General features: G+C 40.3%; 1 protein-coding gene across 3 annotated transcripts in view; it reads left to right on the forward strand.

Annotated features, from left to right (window-relative positions):
• Positions 1–23,800, forward strand: part of nbeaa (neurobeachin a) — a 1,435,335-nt gene that overhangs the window by 561,770 nt on the left and 849,765 nt on the right. For 2 of the 3 annotated variants that reach the window (XM_072477016.1, XM_072477017.1), the window contains exons 1-2: positions 16,991–17,123; positions 17,419–17,599. In XM_072477016.1, the coding sequence (XP_072333117.1) occupies positions 17,067–17,123; positions 17,419–17,599 (238 nt within the window). In that variant the 5' untranslated portion in view covers positions 16,991–17,066. Of the gene's footprint in view, positions 1–16,990; positions 17,124–17,418; positions 17,600–22,594; positions 22,605–23,800 lie in introns of those variants that run through there. The other variant, XM_072477018.1, reaches the window with a different exon arrangement.

A 23,800-nucleotide genomic window follows, 5' to 3' on the forward strand; every position in this document is an offset into this window, starting at 1 on the left:
CCAAATTACTCTTTTAAACAAATCTTCTTCTCCACTTTTAACAGTGGATCCAGTATCCAGATTTTATATCATCCCTGTTAAGATTTCTTTGTTTTTACTGCTGTACAAACAGTTCACAAATGCGTTAACTCTCAATTCCCAGACTATTAAAATGGCATCAAACTTTTGATTTACCGAAAAGCCTGCCTTCCCACTTAAATCGGGTTACTGCAGTTGTCTCTTTAACTCAGAACACTTTGTTTACTCAGACTTGAATTTTCTGAACAATACCTTGCCTCTGTTCTCTTAACTTCAGTCGTCTTAAGATATTGTTATTGCCCCAATTCCTGGTTATCTGGACAGTAACTGGTTCTTTGGGAAGCATGCCTCTTTGCAGCTCCCATCCTGTCCAGTCTTCTGGCAAAGTTGAGAGATGTTCATTCCCCGGTGTCCTGTCTTCAACTGCAATATATCCAGCTGAAACCAAAAAAAGATTTTTTACCTTCCAAGGCCCCCAGTTGCTAAGCAACCACTCCAAGTGTATTTATTCTTCATGCTCTAGCCCTCCCTAAGCACAATAGAAACACGATTAGAACTTAACCACCCACACATCCAAACACTTTTGTCCAGAATGGATCTAATTTTAGGTTTTACCCTTCCAGGCACAGAAACATTAAATTAAACCCACTTAAAACTGTACTGTATTTCTATTGTTTACCAATACAATTATATATATCCCTTAAAATTACCTTTGTTTTCCTGACATACGTCTCAGCATCCACATTTCGAGGACCTCTATTTTCTTCCACAGATCTTTATTTATTTTCCATGTTTTGGAGTCATGCAGGAAAATGTAGCATCTCATGAGCTTTTTTCCAATGTTTCGAGCTTGTTGTTAACACATGCTTCATCTTGTAAGGACAGCACAGTGGTTAGCACAATTGCTCCACAGGTCCAAGGTCCCAGGTTCGATTCCTGGCTTGGGTCACTGTCTGTGTGGAGTTTGCACTTTCTCCCCGTGTCTGCGTGGGTTTCCTCCGGGTGCTCTAGTTTCCTCCCATAGTCCAAAGATGTGCAGGTTAGGTGGATTGGCCATGCTAAATTGTCCTTAGTGTCCAAAAAAGTTAGGTGGGGTTACTGAGTTACGGGGATAGGGTGGAGGTGTGGGCTTGGGTATGGTGCTTATTCCAAGGGCCGGTGCAGACTCAATGGGTTGAATGACCTTCTTCTGCATTGTAAATTCTATGATTCTATGATTCACGAAACATAGACAGTTGATTTCCAGAGGTGAGATGAGACTGACTACCGTTGACATCAAAGCAGCATTTGACTCAGTGTGGCACCAAAGAACCATAATAAAATTGATGGTGATGGGAATCAAGGGAAAAATCTTCACCAGCATCTAATTTGATACATAGGCCGATGCTCAGTGGTCCACCTGGTTTTATTCTAATTTGCAATTTTATAGCCATTTTATGCAACCAAATGATTAAACCGATTTCAATAAAGCCATTCGCAAAGTGCAGGTAGTATGTACTTAAATCACCCAAGGGATGCCGGCAATAAATTGCTTTAGTCATAACCTTGAACTATTTTTTAACTTACACGTTTGAATAAAAATTAGGTGGTAGTGCAAACATTCACTTGAGTGACAATGGAGACTGCCAGCTAACCATTCCTTTGACAAACAATATATTGTGGGCTGGATTCTCCAGTTCCCCAGCCACGTGTTTCTCGGGGGTTCGTTGGCGGCGGGATTCTTTTTTTCCACCACTTGTCAGTGGGATTTTCCATTGATTTTCCTAATTTTCTGTCTGACATTCCCTTTTCAGAAATGTTAATGGCAGCAAGGATGAGCGAAAGTCTATATTTATGATGGGTTTTAGATTTTGTAGCATTTAACTGAGGGAAAAATAATAATTTCTCTAACTAGATTACAGAAATATACCTGTGCTCCACAGCTGGCATGAATGCTCATGGACGCAAGGTAATCACTAATCAAAAAAAGAATGTTTTTTTTTAGTACTGTCTATATTATTTGTTCAAAAACACCTCATGACAATGGCCAACTTTACCTGAGCACTCCTTCTCTTCCTTCTCCTTTGGATTCCATGACCAAAGAGGGCATTGGTGACCATTACCTTCCATTGCATTGGTCCATGAATATGCTTGCCAAAGGATTGCAGTGATTTGCCATTTCCTTCTGTAATATGGGTGACCAGGAACTCTCTCGCTCTTACTGCCTGCCATCAGACATTTGGAAGGATTAACAGGCTGATAATCAACTTATTTGGACGTTCTATGAACACAACTTCTGTAGCCAAGTCCTGAAGTGGGATTTGAAACCGGAACTTCTAGACCAGAGGGAGGGACGCTACTCACTGTTGACAATACCTCCTCACTATATCTCTCAATCCTTCTGCTTCCTCTGATTTGTCACATAGGTTGCCTGACATCAGTATTGGATGAGTAGAAATTTCTTCCAACTGAATATTAGGAAATCCAAAGTCATTAGACAGGATTCTCCGACCCCCCGCCAGGCCGGAGAATCGCCGGGGGGGGGGCGGCGTGTATACCGCCCCGACGACGGCTGCCGAATTATCCGGCGCCAATTTTTTGGCGGGGGAGGGAATCGTGCAGCGCCGGTCGGGGGCCGTTGGCAGCGATTCTTCGCTCCGCGATGGGCCGAGCGGTCGCCCGTTTTCGGCCAGTTCCGCTGGCGTAAATTACACAAGTTCTTACTGGCGGGATCTGGCTCTGCAGGCGGCCTGTGGAGTCCTCGGGGGGGGGGGGGGTCTGCCCCTCGGGGGGGCCCCCACGGTGGCCTGGCCCGCGATTGGGGCCCACCGATCTGCGGGCGGGTCTGTGCCGCGGGGGGCACTCTTTCCCTGCGCGGCGGCCGCTGTAAAGCTCCGCCATGGCCGGCGCGGAGAAGAAACCCCCTGCGCATGCGCAGGAATCACGCCAGCGGTTCTGGGAACACGCATGTGCCAACTCGCGCCGGCCGGCGGAGGCCCTTCGGCGCCGGTTGGCGTGGCGCCAACCACTCCAGCACCGGCTTATCCCCCGAAGGTGCGGAGGATTCCGCACCTTCCGGGCGTCCTGACACCGTAGTGGTTCACGCCACTCTTTGGCGCCGGTACGGCCCGCCAGCCGGATAACGGAGAATCCCGGCCATTGTCTTTGGCCCCACCACTTAAATATCGCTTAATCTCAAAATGAAAGCTATGTTCTATGTAATATTCTGTAATGGTCTTATTGTTATAAAGGAGCACATTATAGACTAGCTATGAGCAACACCATTTAACATGTATACCTGTGGACACATAGCTTACATCTTTACAGGCTTGACTCTTGAGTTAATTGACAACATGTCACTGCTTTCTGTTGGATGTTCTATTAGTTATTAGATTCTCAAACTATTGCAATTTAATTTGAATTTTGAGGGTTACCGTTTAACAAATTACAAAGCTTGAAATATATGTAACTGGTTGCATTAACAATGAACTGCAGCAGATTCGATCTAGGTTTAATTTTATAATTCAAGTAGAATTTATTTCTAAATTGACTTCAATTACCAAGTCTAGTTTAAAGTGAATGGTAAGCCACGAGGAATTTTTTATCTGTTTTCGGTGTTAAGTTTTTAAAAATGTATTTGGTATAATTAAATATTTATGCAATAGCTGCTCTTCCTTATGCTTTTCGCTCATAAGTTTACATTTTTTTGTCAAAATATGATCTATTCTATAATTAGATTTTTTTAAAAATACATTTGCTTAGACTATTTGTTTATTTCATCTTTTATGGAGGATGTTAAAGATTTGTTAATTAATTGCATCATTTTAAATTTTAGGCCGTTCAGGGTCGAGGAGGTGGGTTACAAGAGAGAGACCTTCGTGTTGATCTGGGTTTCCGCGGAATGCCAATGACTGAGGAACAGCGACGACAGTTTAGTCCAGGACCACGTACCACCATGTTCCGCATCCCTGAGTTTAAGTGGTCCTCCATGCACCAGCGTTTGCTGACAGATCTGCTTTTTGCTTTGGAAACGGATGTACATGTTTGGCGGAGGTGATGAAACATTCGTTTTTAAAAAATAAAAGGCAGTAGAGCTTGAATTTAAAAGCAGTCTAGAAATTAAAGAAATTGTATTTGTATAACCCTGTTGGTATATGACACAAAATGCTTCACTTTGAAGTGCACTGTTGTTATTTAGGCAAATGTAGCCAATTTGCCCACGGTAAACAGTAAACACAGTGACATTCACCATTCACCTAAGGAAGGAGCAGTGCTCCGAAAGCTTGTTATTCAAAACAAACCTGTTGGACTTTAACCTGGTGTTGTAAGACTTCTTACTGTGCTCACCCCAGTCCAACGCCAGCATCTCCACATCATTAAATATATCCATCGGTCTGCATTTTATATTCTTATTCTTTCACAGGACGTGGGCGTCGCTGTTAAGGCCAGTATTTGTTGTCCATCGCTAATTGCCTTTGAACCACCTTCTTGAATTGCTGCAGTTCATGTGGTGTAGGAACATCCACATTACCTTTAGGAAGGGAGTTCCATCATTTTTACCTCATGACAGTGAAGGAACAGCAAAATAGTTCCAAGTCAGGATGGTGTGTGACTTGAAGGGGAACTTGCAGGTAGTGACGTTCCTGTGAATCTGCTGGTCTTTCCTTTCTGGTTTGTAGAGTTTGCAGGTTTGGAAGGTGCTGTTGGAGAAACCTTGGTGAGTTGCTGCAGTGCAACTTGTAGATGGTATACACTGCTGCCACTCTGTATTGGTGGTAGAGGGGGTGTATGTTTAAAAGTGGTGGATGGGTATGTTTAAAAGTGGTCAACTGGACTGCTTTTGTCCTGGATGATGTCAAGGTTCTTGAGTGTTGATGCTTCACTTGCATCCGTTAACAACCTCATGAGGTTTTACTGGAAATTTAAGGCTCTGCCCAAATGCTGAGACTTGATATTTTTGTCCATAGCAGTGACTCTTTTAGCTGCAATTGGATTGTACATCCGCAGTACACCTAATTTTCCAGAAGTAGTACTGTTCAATCAGTTGTACTGAAACTCATTGCTAACCATAATTGAATAGTATTATGTGTCAAAAGATAAATCAGGCAGAATGTTGTGTTAAACTGCGAGCTGAGTTCAGTTCAAAATTCCCACAGGTTATGTAGAGGCTGTACACTGCCCCTGACACATCTTTAGTACAAAGAACAAAGAAATGTACAGCACAGGAACAGGCCCTTCGGCCCTCCAAGCCCGTGCCGACCATGCTGCCCGACTAAACTACAATCTTCTACACTTCCTGGGTCCGTATCCCTCTATTCCCATCCTATTCGTGTATTTGTCAAGATGCCCCTTAAATGTCCCTATCGTCCCTGCTTCCACCACCTCCTCCGGTAGTGAGTTCCAGGCACCCACTACCCTCTGTGTAAAAAACTTGCCTCGTACATCTACTCTAAACCTTGCCCCTCTCACCTTAAACCTATGTCCCCTAGTCATTGACCCCCCTACCCTGGGGAAAAGTCTCTGACTATCCACTCTGTCTATGCCCCTCATAATTTTGTAGACCTCTATCAGGTCGCCCCTCAACCTCCGTCGTTCCAGTGAGAAGAAACCGAGTTTATTCAACCACTCTTCATAGCTAATGCCCTCCATACCAGGCAACATTCTGGTAAATCTCTTCTGCACCCTCTCTAAAGCCTCCACATCCTTCTGGTAGTGTGGCGACCAGAATTGAACACTATACTCCAAGTGTGGCCTAACTTTTCTATACAGCTGCAACATGACTTGCCAATTCTTATACTCAATGCCCCGGCAAATGAAGGCAAGCATGCCGTATGCCTTCTTGACTACCTTCTCCACCTGTGTTGCCCCTTTCAGTGACCTGTGGACCTGTACCCCTAGATCTCTCTGACTTTCAATACTCTTGAGGGTTCTACCATTCACTGTATATTCCCTACCTGCATTAGACCTTCCAAAATGCATTACCTCACATTTGTCCGAATTAACCTCCATCTGCCATCTCTCCGCCCAAGTCTCCAAACAATCTAAATCCTGCAGTATCCTCTGACAGACCTCATCGCTATCCGCAATTCCACTAATCGTTGTGTCGTCTGCAAACTTACTAATCAGACCAGTTACATTTTCCTCCAAATCATTTATATTTACTACAAACAGCAAAGGTTCCAGCACTGATCCCTGCGGAACACCACTGGTCACAGCCCTCCAATTAGAAAAGCATCCTTCCATTGCTACTCTCTGCCTTCTGTGACGTAGCCAGTTCTGTATCCACCTTGCCAGCTCACCCCTGATCCCGTGTGACTTCACCTTTTGTACTAGTCTACCATGAGGGACCTTGTCAAAGGCCTTACTGAAGTCCATATAGACAATATCCACTGCCCTACCTGCATCAATCATCTTTGTGACCTCCTCGAAAAACTCTATCAAGTTAGTGAGACACAACCTCCCCTTCACAAAACCATGCTGCCTCTCACTAATAAGTCCATTTGCTTCCAAATGGGAGTAGATCCTGTCTCGAAGAATTCTCTCCAGTAATTTCCCTACCACTGATGTAAGGCTCGTCGGCCTGTAGTTCCCTGGATTATCCTTGCTACCCTTCTTAAACAGAGGAACAACATTGGCTATTCTCCAGTCCTCCGGGACATCACCTGAAGACAGTGAGGATCCAAAGATTGCTGTCAAGGCCTCAGCAATTTCCTCTCTAGCCTCCTTCAGTATTCTGGGGTAGATCCCATCAGGCCCTGGGAGTTATCTACCGTAATATTTTTCAAGACGCCCAACACCTCGTCTTTTTGGATCTCAATGTGATCCAGGCTATCTACACACCCTTCTCCAGACTCAACATCTACCAATTCCTTCTCTTTGGTGAATACTGATGCAAAGTATTCATTTAGTACCTCGCCCATTTCCTCTGGCTCCACACATAGATTCCCTTGCCCATCCTTCAGTGGGCCAACCCTTTCCCTGGCTACTCTCTTGCTTTTTATGTACGTGTAAAAAGCCTTGGGATTTTCCTTAACCCTATTTGCCAATGACTTTTTGTGACCCCTTCTAGCCCTCCTGACTCCTTGCTTACGTTCCTTCCTACTTTCCTTATATTCCACACAGGCATCGTCTGTTCCCAGCCTTTTAGCCCTGACAAATGCCTCCTTTTTCTTTTTGACGAGGCCTACAGTATCTCTCGTTATCCAAGGTTCCTGAAAATTGCCGTATTTATCCTTCTTCCTCACAGGAACATGCCGGTCCTGAATTCCTTTCAACTGACACTTGACAGCCTCCCACATGTCAGATGCTGATTTGCCCTCAAACATCTGCCCCCAATCTAGGTTCTTCAGTTCCCGCTTAATATTGTTATAATTCGCCTTCCCCCAATTTAGCACATTCACCCTAGGACCACACTTATCCTTGTCCACCAGCACTTTAAAACTTACTGAATTGTGGTCACTGTTCCCAAAATGCTCCCCTACTGAAACTTCTACCACCTGGCCGGGCTCATTCCCCAATACCAGGTCCAGTACCGCCCCTTCCCTAGTTGGACTGTCTACATATTGTTTTAAGAAGCCCTCCTGGATGCTCCTTACAAACTCCGCCCCGTCTAAGCCCCTGGCACTAAGTGAGTCCCAGTCAATATTGGGGAAGTTGAAGTCTCCCATCACCACAACCCTGTTGTTTTCACTCTTTTCCAAGTCTGTCTACCTGTACCTTGTATATCTCTGATTGACATGATGTAAGATGGCCGTCCAGGCCTAAAGGCTGCCCAGAGAAGAATAATAAGGTTAATTCCTGGTGTCAGGCAAAAAACTGTTACTGGATAATCCACAACTATTTTGCCCTTGTAAAGAGGTGCCTGGATGGGGCTTTCTTATATTTTATTTTAGATTGCTCAGTGTGAGATACATATGGAAACCTGTTGAATGTTTCATCGTTTCCAAAACAAAATGCTGAGAAATGCACTGAGGAGGACTTATTGTTTTCCAATTTGGAATGTGCACTGCTCATTGGGGCAAATCTACTCACCTTTTCCCAAAGAGCTTTGGTGCAGGTTAGCAATTGCCGTGATTTGGAAAATGTCCATGTGATCGAAGTAAACCAAACCAGTGAAATTCATCAGCACAGAGGACTGGTTATCTTCCCACTGTACATACAACTGAAACCATTAGTGTTAGTATATCGTTTGACATGGTTATATGCAGTCAAATGGTAAAAGATAATTCACCTTATGGGCTGGCTCTTCAGGTCTCATGAATGAGGCAGGCTTGCTAGTCAAGCATCTCCAATGTCCTCAAATGCTCTGTGCTTTCCCTGGCTTAGGTATTGGCTGGTTGAATCTGCCATGGTGTGTTAACTTTATTCCAGTCATTTAATGCCAGGCTCCGAGGAAGACCATCACATTTTGGTCATGCTTCAGTCATAGAAACAGGAGGAGGCCATTCATGGCTGATTGAACACTTCAATGCCTTTTACCCACACTAACCCATAATCCTTTAGATTACTGTTAATCCGAAATCTATCAATCTCTACCTTAAACATACTGAATGACTCAGTTTTCATGGCTCTCTGAGGTAGAGAATTCCAAAGATTCGCAACCCTCTGTGTAAAGAAGTTTCTCCTCATCTCTGTCCCCCTTATTCTCAAATTGTGCCCCCTGGTTCTAGACTCCGCAACCAAGGGAAATATCTTACTTGCGTCTACCCTGTTGATTCCTTTAAGTATTTTATCGGATTCAATGAGATCACCTCTTATCTTAGAAACTTTAGAGAATACAAATCCAATTTACCCAATTTCTCTTCATAAGACAGTCCTGCCACCTCCGCAGAAAGTCTGGTGAACCTATGTTGTACTTCGTCTATAGCAGTAATATCTTTTCTGAGGTAATGGGACCAAAACTGCACACACTACTCCAGGTTGTATCTAACCAAACTTTTATACAACTGAGGCAACATCTCACTACTCCTGTACTCAAATCCTCTTGCGAAAAAGACTAACGTTCCATTAATCTTCCTAATAGCTTGCAGCACCTGCATTTTAGCCTTCAGTGACTTATGGGCAAGGAGATCCAGGTCCCTTTGTACATCTGCGCTTTCTAATTTCTTACCATTTAGGAAATACTCTGCACATCCGTTCCTTTTACCAACACTGATTAGCTCACATTTTTCCACATAATATTCCATCCACCATGTTCTTGCCCACTCACTAAATCTGTCCAAATCGTCCAGTAGCTGCTTTATGTTTTCCTCACAACACACATTCCCACCTAGCTTTGTTCGCTAATTTGGAAATATTACATTTGGTCCCCACAAACAAAACACTGATAGGTATTGTGAACACCTGAACCCCAGGTACTGATCTTTGAGGTACTCCACTAGCTACAGCCTGCCAACACGAGAATGATCCATTTAACCCTACTCTGTGTTTTCTGCCTTTTAGCCAATCCTTAATCCATGCCAGTTTATTGCCACCTATCCCATGTGCTTTTATTTTACTAATCAAGCTCCTGTGAGGGACTTTATCAAAAGCCTTCTGAAAATCCATGATGGTTATCAAGTCCTGGATTTATTAATAATGTGATCATATCTGTGGCTTTAATGCACCATCTCCAGTAGCTGTGGTGGGAAGCACCACCATTTCCTATCAGCTACCGAATGAAAATCTGTCTTCAGCTTGATGGGTAAACCTATATAGAACAGCTTGTGAAGAGCTTGTGCCTTGACGTTCTAAAAAATCTCAGTTAGACCTACTCATCACCAATCCAGGTGCTTGTGAGGAATAATTGACAAAAGGGAATAACCTGATGTGAGACTTAACTACCCTCTAGCTTCACGAGCAGTTAGTCAGAGTCCACTCTAATTTCAACCATTTTCACTTCTTTGCAGCTCATAGCTTGGTCTTGGGGTTTGAATGTCTGGTAAAATAAACTTTTTGAGTTTCTGAAGCATGAAAGAGAGCTAATGAACACATCTTCAATGCCACAAGTTTAACATACTGTAAAATGTTTCCGTCATTGACTAAAGCCAAGTAAAATCAAAACCAAGCTTTGACTCATGTCAGTATAATCATTGACTGTATTCAGGATGACATTTGTTATCTCCAAACTCAAATCTGCCAATGTTTTTCTAGCTGATATCGCATCTGCCACCTTTCATAAACTACTAAAACACTGTTTCTACATCCTAATCCATCAAGTCCTGTTTACTTCACACCCCTGCTATTGCTGACCTTCATTGGTTCTTGGTTCCCCAACACCTGCAATTTAAAATTTGCATTCTTGTGTTTAGACCCCTTCGTGGCCTTCTGTGACCCAGTGTCAAATTTATTTCAATCTGTTTCTATGAAGCACCTCGGGATGCTTTGCTACATTAAAGATGTCATATAAATATAAGTTATTATTCCCTTTCTCTTTAACCTGTCCCAGCCCTATAACTCCCAGGCAGTCTGCCTTCCTCTGACTTGTACGTCTTGTACATATTGTCCTTTCTCAACTTCAACATTGGTGCCTACCTAATTCCCTGGAATTCCCTCACAAAATGTCTCCACCTTGCTCTCCTTTAAGACCCTCTGTAACACTTATATCTTTAACGAGCTTTAATCACATTTCCTAGTATTTCCCTCCTTTAGTTTGCTATCTGTTTTTATCTAATTACATTTTTGAATTACCTTGGGATGTTTATCTACTTCAAAGGTGCTAAATAAATATGTTGCTGTATTATGAGTGAAGTTAGCGTTGGCCAAATCCTGGTAATTATGGAACAGATATTATTTGTATTTTCCTGTCAAAACCTTTCAAATCCCCTTTAGATACATAGATGGAAAACTGTACCTGTGACTGACATATGCTAACTGTGAGATAATCACACCAAAGAAATCAGAGGCTATTATTTTGCTGACTCTTGAAATTTAATCTAATTTCTCTTCCTTTCTATTGCACTTGGCTGGTTCAAGTTTGATTGCAGTAAATCTAATCAATTCTAATGTTTCTTAAGTGATTTAACAATTTCAGACTAGCAATTTAAGGAGTAGTAACATTGTTATTTTAATAATTTGTGTTTTTGCAGCCACACAACAAAGTCAGTGATGGATTTTGTGAATAGCAATGAGAACATTATTTTTGTGCACAATACAATTCACCTAATTTCCCAGATGGTAGACAACATAATCATTGCTTGTGGAGGAATTTTACCTTTGTTATCAGCAGCCACATCCCCTTCTGTAAGTGTGAAATATGATATATTCTAATGTTAATGACCAGAATTAGAGTCAGTAATTCTGTAAAATAATGTAAACATTTTCAGTATTAGGCATAAATTATTGGGTTAAAGTTATATAGTTAAAGTTAAACATTTCTGCCTTTGAAAATTAATTCAGTAATTGCAAAGTTAACCATTAATTTAACAAATATGAAGTTTTAGGTGTAAACATGCAGATGTGTACAGATTACATGATCGTGCAAATAAGTTTGCTGTCAAGTGCTTACATTGAATTTTATGTTGTCATCGCAAAATAAGTAAAAATTAGTCTGATGATTTTATATGAGTTCTTCATTCTACACTTTGTACAGAACCTAAATGTGGCCAAGCAGTGATGTTACAGTTTAGTGTACTTCAATATTTTAATTTATCTGTTAACAAGTATATTACTCAAAAGAGGAGATTTTCCAGTTTAGGCTGCACAGCAGAAGTGCGTGAGTGAATTGTGCCATGGAAATGGGGACGGTTGACACTCCAGTTAATTCTGAGGTATCTATATGTATAATGCTCATAGTGAAGGTTGGTTCCTAAACCGGGAGCATTGAGGCTAAGGAAGGGTGTGCATGATTTCTGGCACAGCAGCTGAAGGGGCTGCTGCTGTTGCTTAAAGGAGCACTGGCACTTTGCTTTGCGGGTGCTGGATTTGGGTATTGGTTTTGTTGGCATATTAGAGATGGCTGAAGAGAATACAAAGGCCCAGAGAGGAGGGAGCATTATTCCCTTTGCAGAGAGAGCCTTGGAGATAACTTTTCAAGAGGCAAAATAAAGTGCAGCTGCTATATTTAGTTCAAAGCAGCACCTTCCTCAGAAGGCAGCAGCCCTGGTTTTGGGAAGTCGCGCTGGCAAAGGTGAACACAGTTTTTATGGTATCTTCCTGGTGAAGATGTCCTCAGCTTAGATGCAGAAGAAATGTAATGCATTGAAGAAGTTTGCCACTGTATGTGTCTGCTGAATGTGCCTGTCTCTGGTGCTATGCTGTGCTCTGGTATGGCAGCTACAGCTATACGCAAATACACGTCAACCAATTGCATCCTTATATTATTTTGGTTAGTAGAATGGTCAATTGTACAGCACTTCATGAATTTGTGGAAGAAGGAAGCTGACAGTAGGAGGGAGAATTGAGCACCTGCTGATTGAATCCCTGAACCTGCCTCAAGGAAATGTCCTGTAAATTATGTCTCCAGAGCACCCTCTGGAAAGGCTTAGATATATTTACTGTTATATCTTTTATCTCACTTTTAACTAATTCCTCCACAATTTCCTCTTTTGCACATTTTGGAGTAAAAGCTATTTTTAAGTATTTTCACCAATTTCTGTTTCTTCCCTAACAACAAATGTTTTTCTTCTTGGTTATTACACCCCATATTTAACAATTTCCTGATGCATTTTTAGACTTTACTGTTTATAAAATATTTATTCAGATTAGATCACTCTCTTTTAAAATATTTTATGAGGTTATTTTGTTATACCCTGACTTGAGGTTTATTTTGTTCCTTACCTCTTCATTTATTAGCAACATTCTCAAATTTTCTGTAATTTTCATGATTTATTATAAACTTTTTTTTAAAAATGCAAACTTTCCTGTATTGATTTATTTTCCACTCACCTCAGCTTGCCTACACCTTTTCGTCAAACTTAACCGATTCCAATCTGCTGCCCTTGTTCTGGTCAAACTCGTTTCTATTTGGAGCTTATGGATGAGTTGAGCATGGAGAAGTCGAACAGGAGATTCTAGTAATGGGGTTGGGGAAAAGAATTTGAGAAAGTTGGATGTTCAGGATGAAAATGAAGGAGGGTAGGCAGAGGTTTAGCTTATTGAGAATGGGGGAGAATCAACAAGGGCCAGATGAACAATTGGTTTTCATCTTGCCGATGAAGTATTTATGAGCTTCTCGCACTGCTTTGGCTGAGGTTGAAGAGGTCAGGGATGAGGCATTATGAAGCTGTTAATAGAGAGTATTAACCTGGCTTCTCTTTGCCCTCCAGGATCATGATGGTTTTGACAGAGGAGAGCAAGATCCAGTCGAGTTTAATATAATCAAGTCAGGTGCTGTGGCACTACTGCCTCACAGCACCAGACACCCTGGTTTGATTTGGGCTTTGGGTGACTGTGTGGAGTTTGTATGTTCTCCCTGTGCCTGTGTGGGTTTCCTCTGGGTGTTCCCTTATGGCCTCATATAACTTGAGCATATATAAACTGCAAACCCTTTTTTATTCCTAAGTACCATTGTATTGATGAAAGAAACTATTAGGTTCACGTGGGTTTCACCAATGTTTTTAGAAACTCAGTTATAGTGAAAAAGTGAAGATCTCACGCTTGATTGATTTCCTTTGGAAGAATTATGACGTTCTTATGACTTGGCAAGCAAACCATCAGTGACCTGCGGCGTCATTCTCCGCCGCGGGAGTCTCCGTTTTGCCGGCGCCCGGGGGTTTCCCGACGGCGTGGGGCTGCCCCACAATGGGAAACCACATTGACCGGCTGGTGTTACGGAGACTCCCGCCGGCGGGTCGGGGCAGAAATGTGGCGGGGCGGGTAGGAGAATTTCGCCCCTGATGTGTGCAGCACTCTACTTTAGATTAATTAAAATAACACTCAAGACCACTTGAAAACAGCGTGTACCAATGATTTAAAAAGAACAGTGGCTTTTGCTGCCAGAGGTAGAATCATTTCTGTCATGGACAAAAGTTGGAGACCTGACTGGAATGGACTTCAAGACTCTTGAGTTCCAGCTAAAGTATATGTGGTTCAGACAGAGCTCTTAAGATGTACCCAGATTAAATATATGTCACCTGTACACCTACCTCCTTGGACAAATGTAGTCTGCTCTGACCACCTCCAATACAGACACATATGCCTCCATTTATAGTTGTAGAATGCTCCTTCTCATCAACTAGCTCGTTAACGTAAGAGGGATTCCCATGTGAAATACCCATTTTTTGTGGGGGATGCTATTTTCACTGAGGGCATCTTCCAGAATGATATGAGATAATGATGGGCAGAAAAGGGAAAAATTAGCAGTAAATTACAAAAAAAGGTAGTGGAACAAAATAACTTAACTTGCAAGAGAGGTGCATATCTTTAAGAAACCAAGTTTGGATGTAAGATGGAAGTGCATGCCTTTTTGTTTTAAGTCATGAAATTGTGTTTGATTGCAACTGCTGGAAAACGCAGAGGAGGAAGTCTTGCCTGAACCTGCAAACTTTATTGACCTTTGTCAAAGCTTTGTCAAAACTTGAGTACCATATTTCTTGAGCTACCAGTGCCACCCAGTTGGTACGCTTTCACCATCTATCAAGCTTCTATTACAACCCGGGCCAGACCCCAACATTTGCTTGTATAAAGATACTGGACAGGGACCCCAATACTTTTTTAAAATGTGTCAAACTGTGAGTAAAGGATACTTTGCTCCAGTAGTGATTCTACACAAAAATAGGGATAAGGTATATTAAAACAAACATTATTAACACCATATTAAACTACCTTAACATCACAGAAATATAGCTTACAATTACCAGTTAAACCGTGTTTAACAATAAAAGGAAACATTTTAATTTCTAACTGGTACATTTATCTCCAATCAAGCAAAACCCATCACAGATCAAAAAATACAAAGTCAGCAAGCACGGGATTACTTGCCGGCCTTTGGACAAAGAGTTATTTTAAAAGACTGCTTGAAAAGAGAGCGGGATCATGTCAGGAAACAGTCTGCAGATTCTTGTCTGTGTCAGACTACTGCTTAACCTGACAGCCTTTTGCAAAAGCTGTTGTTCAGCTCACAACTTGCAAAAACAAACTCAACATTGACTGCCACAGGCCTGGCTCCTCCAATTACTACATGATCTTTATCCCACTCAAATACCATGACCTAATTACTGAAGTTTCTTCTGTATTCAAAAATTCTGCCTGTCCTTTAAACCAGGATTTTTAAAAATACTACTGCAGCAGATATAAACATACTTTAACACAAATTATTTTATAATCATTACTGCACAATATACATATAATAGAATATATATATATACCAATTTCTTACATTCGTCAGACTTCCTGCCCGTTGTTTGTACACACACCCATGACTCCATGGTGCATTTGAATGGAAAATCTTCACGATCAGTTCTGTACATTTATTGTTGATCTTAATCAGAATTCACTTCCTGGTACAGGGTTTATGATTGATTGTTTTTGAGCAGAATTCCTTTTAGATCTTTGTGATATTCCAGTGGCGGATGGTGGTGTTGAGTTTTCTGAACAATTTTGTAAAATAAAGATACAGAATAGAAATTTGAAATAATTTAAATTATTTTTGTCTTTTGGAAAATCATCTATCAAAGTGATTAATGTTGAATTTGTCATCTGATTAAAAGTTCCTAAGATAAATGTTAGCAAAGGACAGTTTCAAGTATACTAGAAATCAGAAATTCAATTATTAAATCCATGGCCCACATCCTTTTATAACTGAGTTTTTAAGGCTGAAATCAGTCCATAAGAAATTTAATTTATATTTTTATTTCTCTTGATTAATTCTTACCCTTTTCTTTTTGTGTTGTATTCTTGCATATTGCATGTCCAGAGTTCTAAGGTTAGTATTTCTACTTTTCGATTTTAATTAAATTTGATTTATTTGAAAGTTATTGTATCTTCTGTATGATCACTTAATGTGGGAACAGATAATGTCTCAGTTTTAATTCATGATCTCTATAAAAGGAAGTCAGTAATTTGTTACAATGGAGCCCTCTGACCTGAATTTCAATATCCAAACTGATAATTTACTTGGAAAGAATAATGAATAGACAGAAAGAAAATATTGGAGACAAAAGTTTTTTTTTTCTGCTTATCCACTGTAACTATAGCAGATGAACCAAATATTTTCCTGAAACCTGTGAGGAATTTACTGCTGAAATGACGAGTGTGAGAACCTCCATGTAAATCCACTTGCAAAATGTTTAATGGTTAAAAAATATGGTTAATAAATGTTTTAAATCCTGAAAAATATTGATTGCTAAGATGTTTTTCATGTAAATGACCAATATTATTTTCCCTCATAACTGTTAATGCAAAATTTAAAAATGGACGAAATATCAATAATATCTGAAAATATTTAGTTCTGACATGCAAAATGAAAATTCTGAGTATCGGTTCGTGTATAAGTATAATTTAGGAGCTGAGAATGACGAGAGAGGTATTTAAATGAGGTGTACCAGGAATTTAGGTGTGTGCAGACAAAATAATGCAATAAAAGGTTAGCTCACTTGATAATTACTGACACATTACGCAAATTAAAATGTATGTTACTAAGGTGCTATCCACTTGAAAAAAATGAAAGTAGACTCAAAGTCCTCAAAGTTGCATTAAGTTTTATATAATACAGGCATATAACTCTGCAATGCTTGAGTTACACTTAATCACTTTGTCTTCTGTTTTGTGACAAAAGTTTTTTTTTTAGAAAAACAATAAGAGATTAGGTTCTCTGAACTTGAATAACTCATTTTGATTCTCAGAATATTTCAAACATGATTTTTTTAAAGCCTTAAATTTAACAATTTGAGCTTTCAAAAGGTATCTTGAAATTAATTTGAATAATAAGATATCTATCCACAGGGAATGTTGGTTAGATACAATAACACAATGTCCAAATTGCACTTAAACACATACATCATATATAGTTTTCTGGTATCCTGCTTGAAAGTAATTTTCAGTTTCACTGGCCCTTACTGTCTATGTACAGATTTTCCTTCTAAACTCTGTTATACCCACTTTTCCTCTCTCGTGTTATTAAAAACTGTTGCTATCTTCAAAAGAACAACACAATGGATTCCAGAGCCCCAGTGGACAGTGGGAGACTCCACAGCCCGGGCAAGTCACTCGTAAGTTAAAAAATTCTATATGCTGTATATATATTTTACCTAAGATAAAATAATTGAAGTGTTCAGCTTTACTCTCATAGTATTTGATAGCATGAGAAGTTATCTATTGTAGTAGAACATTGTAAGATGCTACAGTCCATTGTTTTTTGGGGGTAAATTAGCTGAAAATTAAAATTTAAGCAGCTACAATATTTTCCTGAATTAATTTTCAACAATGTGTAAAACAAAAAGTATTGTCCAAGGAAATGTTTTTTGGTACCATTACATGTGTGTTTTGCCTGTTTTTCTTTAAAAGACTGAGCTGGAAAACATTGAGGCGACCCAAGGCATGTCAACAGAGACAGCAGTAACATTCTTAAACAGGCTAATGGCCATGGTTGATGTCCTGGTTTTCTCGAGCTCACTCAATTTCAGTGAGATTGAAGCAGAAAAAAACATGTCATCTGGAGGATTAATGCGGCAATGCCTGAGGCTTGGTGAGTTTATAGGTTTTATATTTGTAGAATCTTAAAATGATTATGACATAAGGGGGCCACTCAGCCCTTCAAACCTTTCGCAAGAGCAATTTAACTAGTCCCAGTCATTTATCTGTAGTCCTGCAATGTATTTTCACTACAGGTGCTTATTTAATTCCCTTTTAAAAGCCTCCATCATCCTTTCAGGCAGTGCATCCCAGTTCGTAACCACTTTCTGCATAGCAAAATTTGTCTTCATGTTGCGTTTAGTTCACTTCAAATCAGATCCTTCTGATTTTCAACCCTTCTGCAATAGCAGTAGTTTCTCTCTATCTATTCATGAGCCTTCTCTCGATCCACCGGGTGGCACGGTGGCGTAGTGGCTAGCACTGCTGCCTCACAGCACCATGGACCCGGGTTTGAGTCTGGTCTTGGCTAACTGTGTGGAGTTTGCACGTTCTGCCCGAGTCTGCATGGGTTTTCTTCGGGTGCTCCAGTTTCCTCCCACAGTCCAAAGATGTGCAGCTTAGGTGAATTGGCCATGTTAAATTGCCCCTTAGTGTCCAAAAGGTTACGGGGATAGACGGGGGCATGGGCCTAGGTAGCATCGTCTTTCGGAGGATTGGTGCAGACCTGATGGGCTGAATTGCCTCTTTCGCACAGTAGGAATTCTGTGATTCTACTCAAACTAGCCCCATCATAATTCTGAACACTCCTGTAATATCTCCTCTCCAACCTCTTTTCTCTAAGGAGAATAGCCTCAGTTTATTCAATATAGCTGTGCAACTGAAGTTCCTCATCCCTGGATCCATTGTTGTAAATCCATTCTTCACTCTCTCTAAAATTTTCACACCCTCCTTTAAGTGTGGTGTCCAGAATTAGACACAATTTTTTGATTGAGGTAGAACCAGGTTTTTATAAATGTCCACCATAACTTGCTTTCATCCTCTGTGCCTCAATTTATAAAGGCCAAGACCCCATATTCTTTTATTAGCCGCTTTCTCATCCCTGCCCTGCCATCTTCAACGATTTGTGCAAATTTACCCCCAGATCCCTCAGCTCCTGCGTCCACCTTTAAGATTGTATGCGTTGTTTTATATAGCCTTTTGTTGGGACTCTTATTTTACCTTATAATAAGAATTGGTAGTCTGGTTGGTGGGAGGTGTCAAAAATATGATTTATTATTGTTAATTACTCACTGGTATACACTTGAATAAGAACTGAATAAAGACATAGAAACAAAATAGCAAACACTACATAAAAAAGTCAAGCACATGGCAAAAAACATAAAGCACAAAAGGAAATAATTTTAACACAAAAAAGCAGATAGATGATTCAGAATTGAGGAACAAAGACCTCAACCACGAGGTCCTACTTTTAAAGGAATTCTTATCTCTGGTTTAACCCCTCATTTACTTTCATTGGCTTCTAATTCTCAGCTGAGACCTCCTGGTTTGTTCAAATGAATGTGTTACTTAGGGGATGATTTGTTAATCATACATAATATTGACTGGTGCCTATCAAAACTAGCTTAGCATCTGTGTGCACAGTCTTAGGGAAGGTACTGCATATGTTTTCCCGCATTTTGCTGTCTCACAGCTTGGCAGAGACTTTAAGAATTGATTAGTTGATTAGACACAACAATACATTCTCAGTGCTGAATACACTGGAATAAAATGGTTAATTCATTATATCAGACACTGACTGAGTTCCCACACTCAAGACACTTTTAATATTTAGCTTTTAGCTCTATTCATTCAACTAGCCCCTAAACAATAAAACTAGATTCTATCTCCTTTACTCGTTGTGTTACAAATTCCGTAGAGACCGTTAACTAGAAGTTTGAATTTCTCTTTAAAAAGTAACAGCTGAAAGAATCGCATGTTAAAAATTCTCATTTTAAAAATGTTACTGGATAAAATTACGAAAAAACACTAATGACTAAACGCTATTTATTTTTGTACGCAACTCATACTTTAGACTTTAGAAATAAATGGTTACTTCTTAGCTCTTACACATGGAGTTCCAGTTCTTATCAGTAACTTCTAATCCCAGAATTATCTCAAAATGTGAGGATTATGTCTTAGATTTCATCCTCTAACTCCAAGTTAGGCAGTCTCTTAACTCCTCATGCATTTGGTCTTCAAACTGAGTGAGCTCCCACCCATGCTTTGTAAAGTGAACAGAAGAGTCAGTATTTTCTCTGCTCAAGATGCCTGATTCTGTCTTTTGCTCCCTACCATTCAAGTTGGCTGCAGACCACACAAGACAGAACTGCAATACAGTCTATCTGTGATTTTCATGGATTTGTAGGGATGCCTGTACCAGATCTCAAAATGGTTTTCTCTGCCCTCTTCCCCATGGCAATGGGAATGCTAATTAATTATCATTGAACCCAACTTCCTTTTATCTTACAAATGAAGGGATAGTTTACAGCACAAATCTTTACAACTTATATATTAATACCTTTCTGGGACTTTGGAAGCCTCGTTCTCAGCATTGCAGACCTATAAACTGTTGTCATTGCTCTCGAGAGTAAATATATTGCACCTTCCTCTCAATAAAGCAATCTGAGACTTCCTCAGATCTCAAACAACATCACAGTATAGCTTCCTCCAGTTTGAAAAACAATATTTCACTCCAACTCTGTCTCTTACCACTTTCAGCAATTTCAGATCCATACTGCCTATGTCCTTTTTACTCCATAGGTTTACAGTTTACTGGAACTTTATCAAAAATCTTTTGGAAGCCCAAAGCCACCACACCTACCATATTATCCTCATCAAACCTCTTTTACTGCATCAAAAAAGTGTAATGTTGTGATCCCGAGGGAGACTGTTAACTTTTAAAAAGAAACCTGAACTCCTACTTGTTAACAGAAATAATTATGCCACAAGATTTAATGATTGAAACAAAATCTTTTGCTGTGCAGCACACAGCATGTACTACTAACTTAGCATACTATATTTTGTAAACACTTAGATTGTAACTCGAAAAAGCTCAATAGACCATTTCCCGTTCTGTTTAAATTTCACCCAAGAGTCCCCTATAGATTACAAGATCGTGAGAATTTTCCTGGGACCAACCTAAGGTATGCCACAGCTCTCATGAATTCACTTCAAATCTTCCTAGTGTTCCTGATATTTTCCATGCTATGAGATTTCTTGACGTCCTTTCATTAGCATTTGGCCAGATGACCATACAACTCTCTTTAAGCACCTCACAATTGTGGACACCCCAACATGGACTTCCCTGCCTTCTTGCTTAGTGCTCTATAGTGTCTTGCAGCTTTCTCCATCTGTCTATTTCCAAGTTGTTCCAGCTCCAAACGTAAAACTGCCTGTGCCTGTGAGAAGGCCACACAGAAAAACCCAAATTAAGGAGTGCATCTATGCTATCTGTTGTCATAGTAACGTGACACACCTGTGATGATTCAGAGAGATCCAAATTAAGGCCGGAATTTACCGGCCGTTCCAACCATCAGGATGTTCCAGTCCCACTCACGGCGAAACCCTGCGGGTTTACCAGCGGTTGCATAGAATATGAAACCCCATTGACAACGGCGGGACCAGAAGATCCTGACTCCAACCAATAGCGGGCTGCCTTTGCTGCTGCAAAACACACTGTGGCGGGGCCTGGAAAATCCCGCCCTATAATTATCCTTCATTCCCAGTCCTGCCCTTTGACCTGAAAGATATGTGGATAATTTAAGACCTTGTCTGTTTACCAGTTACTTTACAACCTTTTCTTGATGTGGCAAAATAACATGAATAATTTATTGCTCTCATGGGGACAGCTGCAATCTTGCCAGACTAACTGGTTCCGTTCCAAAGCTACGAGAGGACCACCCATTGTTTACTATTTTTATGCATCGGGTTTTACCCTTTAGGTAAACATGGTTCACCCTTTGAATTGCAATTTACCAGTTCCTCAAATCCCGGTGTTTTCCACTTAATCCTACATTTCTGTGGTATTCCTGTTAAATGCACGGAATATCCAAAGGGGTTTATTACAAATAGTTTGATTTTTACATTGACAAATGTGGCAACCAATTTACATACTGCAAGGAACGCAGATTTGATACTTTCTTGGTGCAGTTTGGAGGGAGGTTTATTCGCCAGAAAACTGGGAGAATATGAATTACCATGAAACCTTTACTGACAATCAAAGCAAGCAGACTGTCTTCAATTTAACATTTCATCCAAGAGGTGGTAGCTGCAACAATGCAGAGTTCGGATGTGTATTTTTGTAATAATAGTCAAAGGCCGCAGTTCTGTACCTTTTACATATGAAGGATGAGTTCTTGGACAGTGAATCAAATCCTTAACCTGTTTATTAGTTTACTCACAGACAACATATGGTTATGATTTGCTGTGGAAAAATACATCCCTCAGCCCATTGACCTCAACCTCTCTCTTCTCATCTTACCTCTGTTCCTTCTTCTAGCTTATATGTCAACTGTGGCTCAGCTGGTAATACTCATACCTCTGAGTCAGAAGGCTGTGGGTTCAAATCTCATTCTAGGACTCAAGCACACAAATAAAGGTTGACACTCCCAAGTGCAGTCCTCAGGGAGTGCTCCACTGTCGGAGGTGCAGACTTCTAGATGAAATGTTAAACCAAAGCTCTGTCTGCTCCCTTAAGTGGACATAAAAGATCCCATGGCACTATTTCAAGAGGAGTTATCCCCGATGTCCTGAACAATGTTTATCCCTCAATTAACATCACAAAAGCACTTTATTTGTTATTGTCACATTACTGTTTGTACACGATTGCTGTACGTGATTTTTGCATTATAACAGTTATGCTTCATAAATACTTTATTAGCTATGAAGTGTTTTGAGACATCTGGTGGTTAGTAAAGATGATGTGAAATGCAAATATTTTTTATAGCTATGATCTCATCCATTTATACTGTTTTTAGTAGTGCCAATCCACATGTAACTGTATTCCATAACCTTTTACACACTTTTGGTACCTGTCTGTGTTTTGAGATATTTCAAGCTACCTAAGCAGTTCTATTCTGGTGTACATGGTTCCAGTACTAAAAGACTGGGATTTAGATTAGCTGAGCAACATTTTAACATGAGCCACATGTAGAGACCAAATGCTTGGTCGAAGAGATGGGTTTTAAAGAGTGACTTGAAGAAAGAACGTTAGAGAGTCAGAAAGGTATAAGGCAGTATTTGACTGAGGCAATTGAAGGCCCAGTGCCAGTGGTGGAGCAGTGAAAATCAGGAATACACAGGAGACCAATTTGGAGGAGTACTGACATATTGGAGGTTTGTAGAACTATTGAGGTTAGAGATTGTGAGGGGTGAGGTGATTGCGGGATTTGAACACAAGGATGAGATTTTTTATATCAAGGCATTGCCTGACCGGGAGCCAACATAGGTAATCAGGCACTGGGGTGATGGGTGAACAGGTCTTGGAAGTTAGGATATGGTCAACAGTGCTTTGGATGACCAAAGGTGGTAGGTCAGCGAGGAGAGTATAGGGAAAGTCAAGTCTGGATAGTTAGATAGTTTAAACTTTGAATGCAAACAATGTGTATCCTGCCCCAGAAGTTTACAGGTTCTGTACAAAAGTTGTACATTTCACCATTTTCAGAACTCTAGATTTAGGTTTTCGCCTATAGAATTTCGATCAAAATAGAACATAATATAAATAGATTATTTTAACTATAACTCAATCTTAATCCGAAGCATCAGCCGAGATTAGGTGTCTAAGTGCTGAGTAGAACCTAAATCTATAAACTCTGATACAAAATAAGCATCCTACCGCCTGCACCAACTGATGCAATATTTTTCTCATCTGTACATTAGCTTCATGCTTCTTATTTTTGCACTATATTGCACTTTTCTTTCTGATATTTAATAATCTATGGCAGAAAATAAACCATGGAAATGTTAAAGCAGAGAAGGAATCCATTCTACCTCATGAGCCTTCGGCGAGTCTCATTACCACACACCTTCCCATAGCCCTGCAATTTATTTCTTCGCTGGATTCCTTTTCAAGATCCAATGATTGCATCTGTCTCCACCAACTCTCAGACAGTGTATTCCTGATCTCAACTACTAAGAGTAAAAATGTTTTCCCTCTTGTTACCTTTGGTTCTTTTGCTGATTATTTTCGATCTTTGCCCTCTGGTTCTCAACTCTCACCGATGGGGCAATTTCTGGACCCTTCGTTATTTTGAACATCTTCTTCAAATTTCCTCTC

The sequence above is a fragment of the Scyliorhinus torazame genome, chromosome 15 (genome assembly GCF_047496885.1).
Source record: "Scyliorhinus torazame isolate Kashiwa2021f chromosome 15, sScyTor2.1, whole genome shotgun sequence".
Lineage (NCBI taxonomy): Eukaryota > Metazoa > Chordata > Chondrichthyes > Carcharhiniformes > Scyliorhinidae > Scyliorhinus > Scyliorhinus torazame.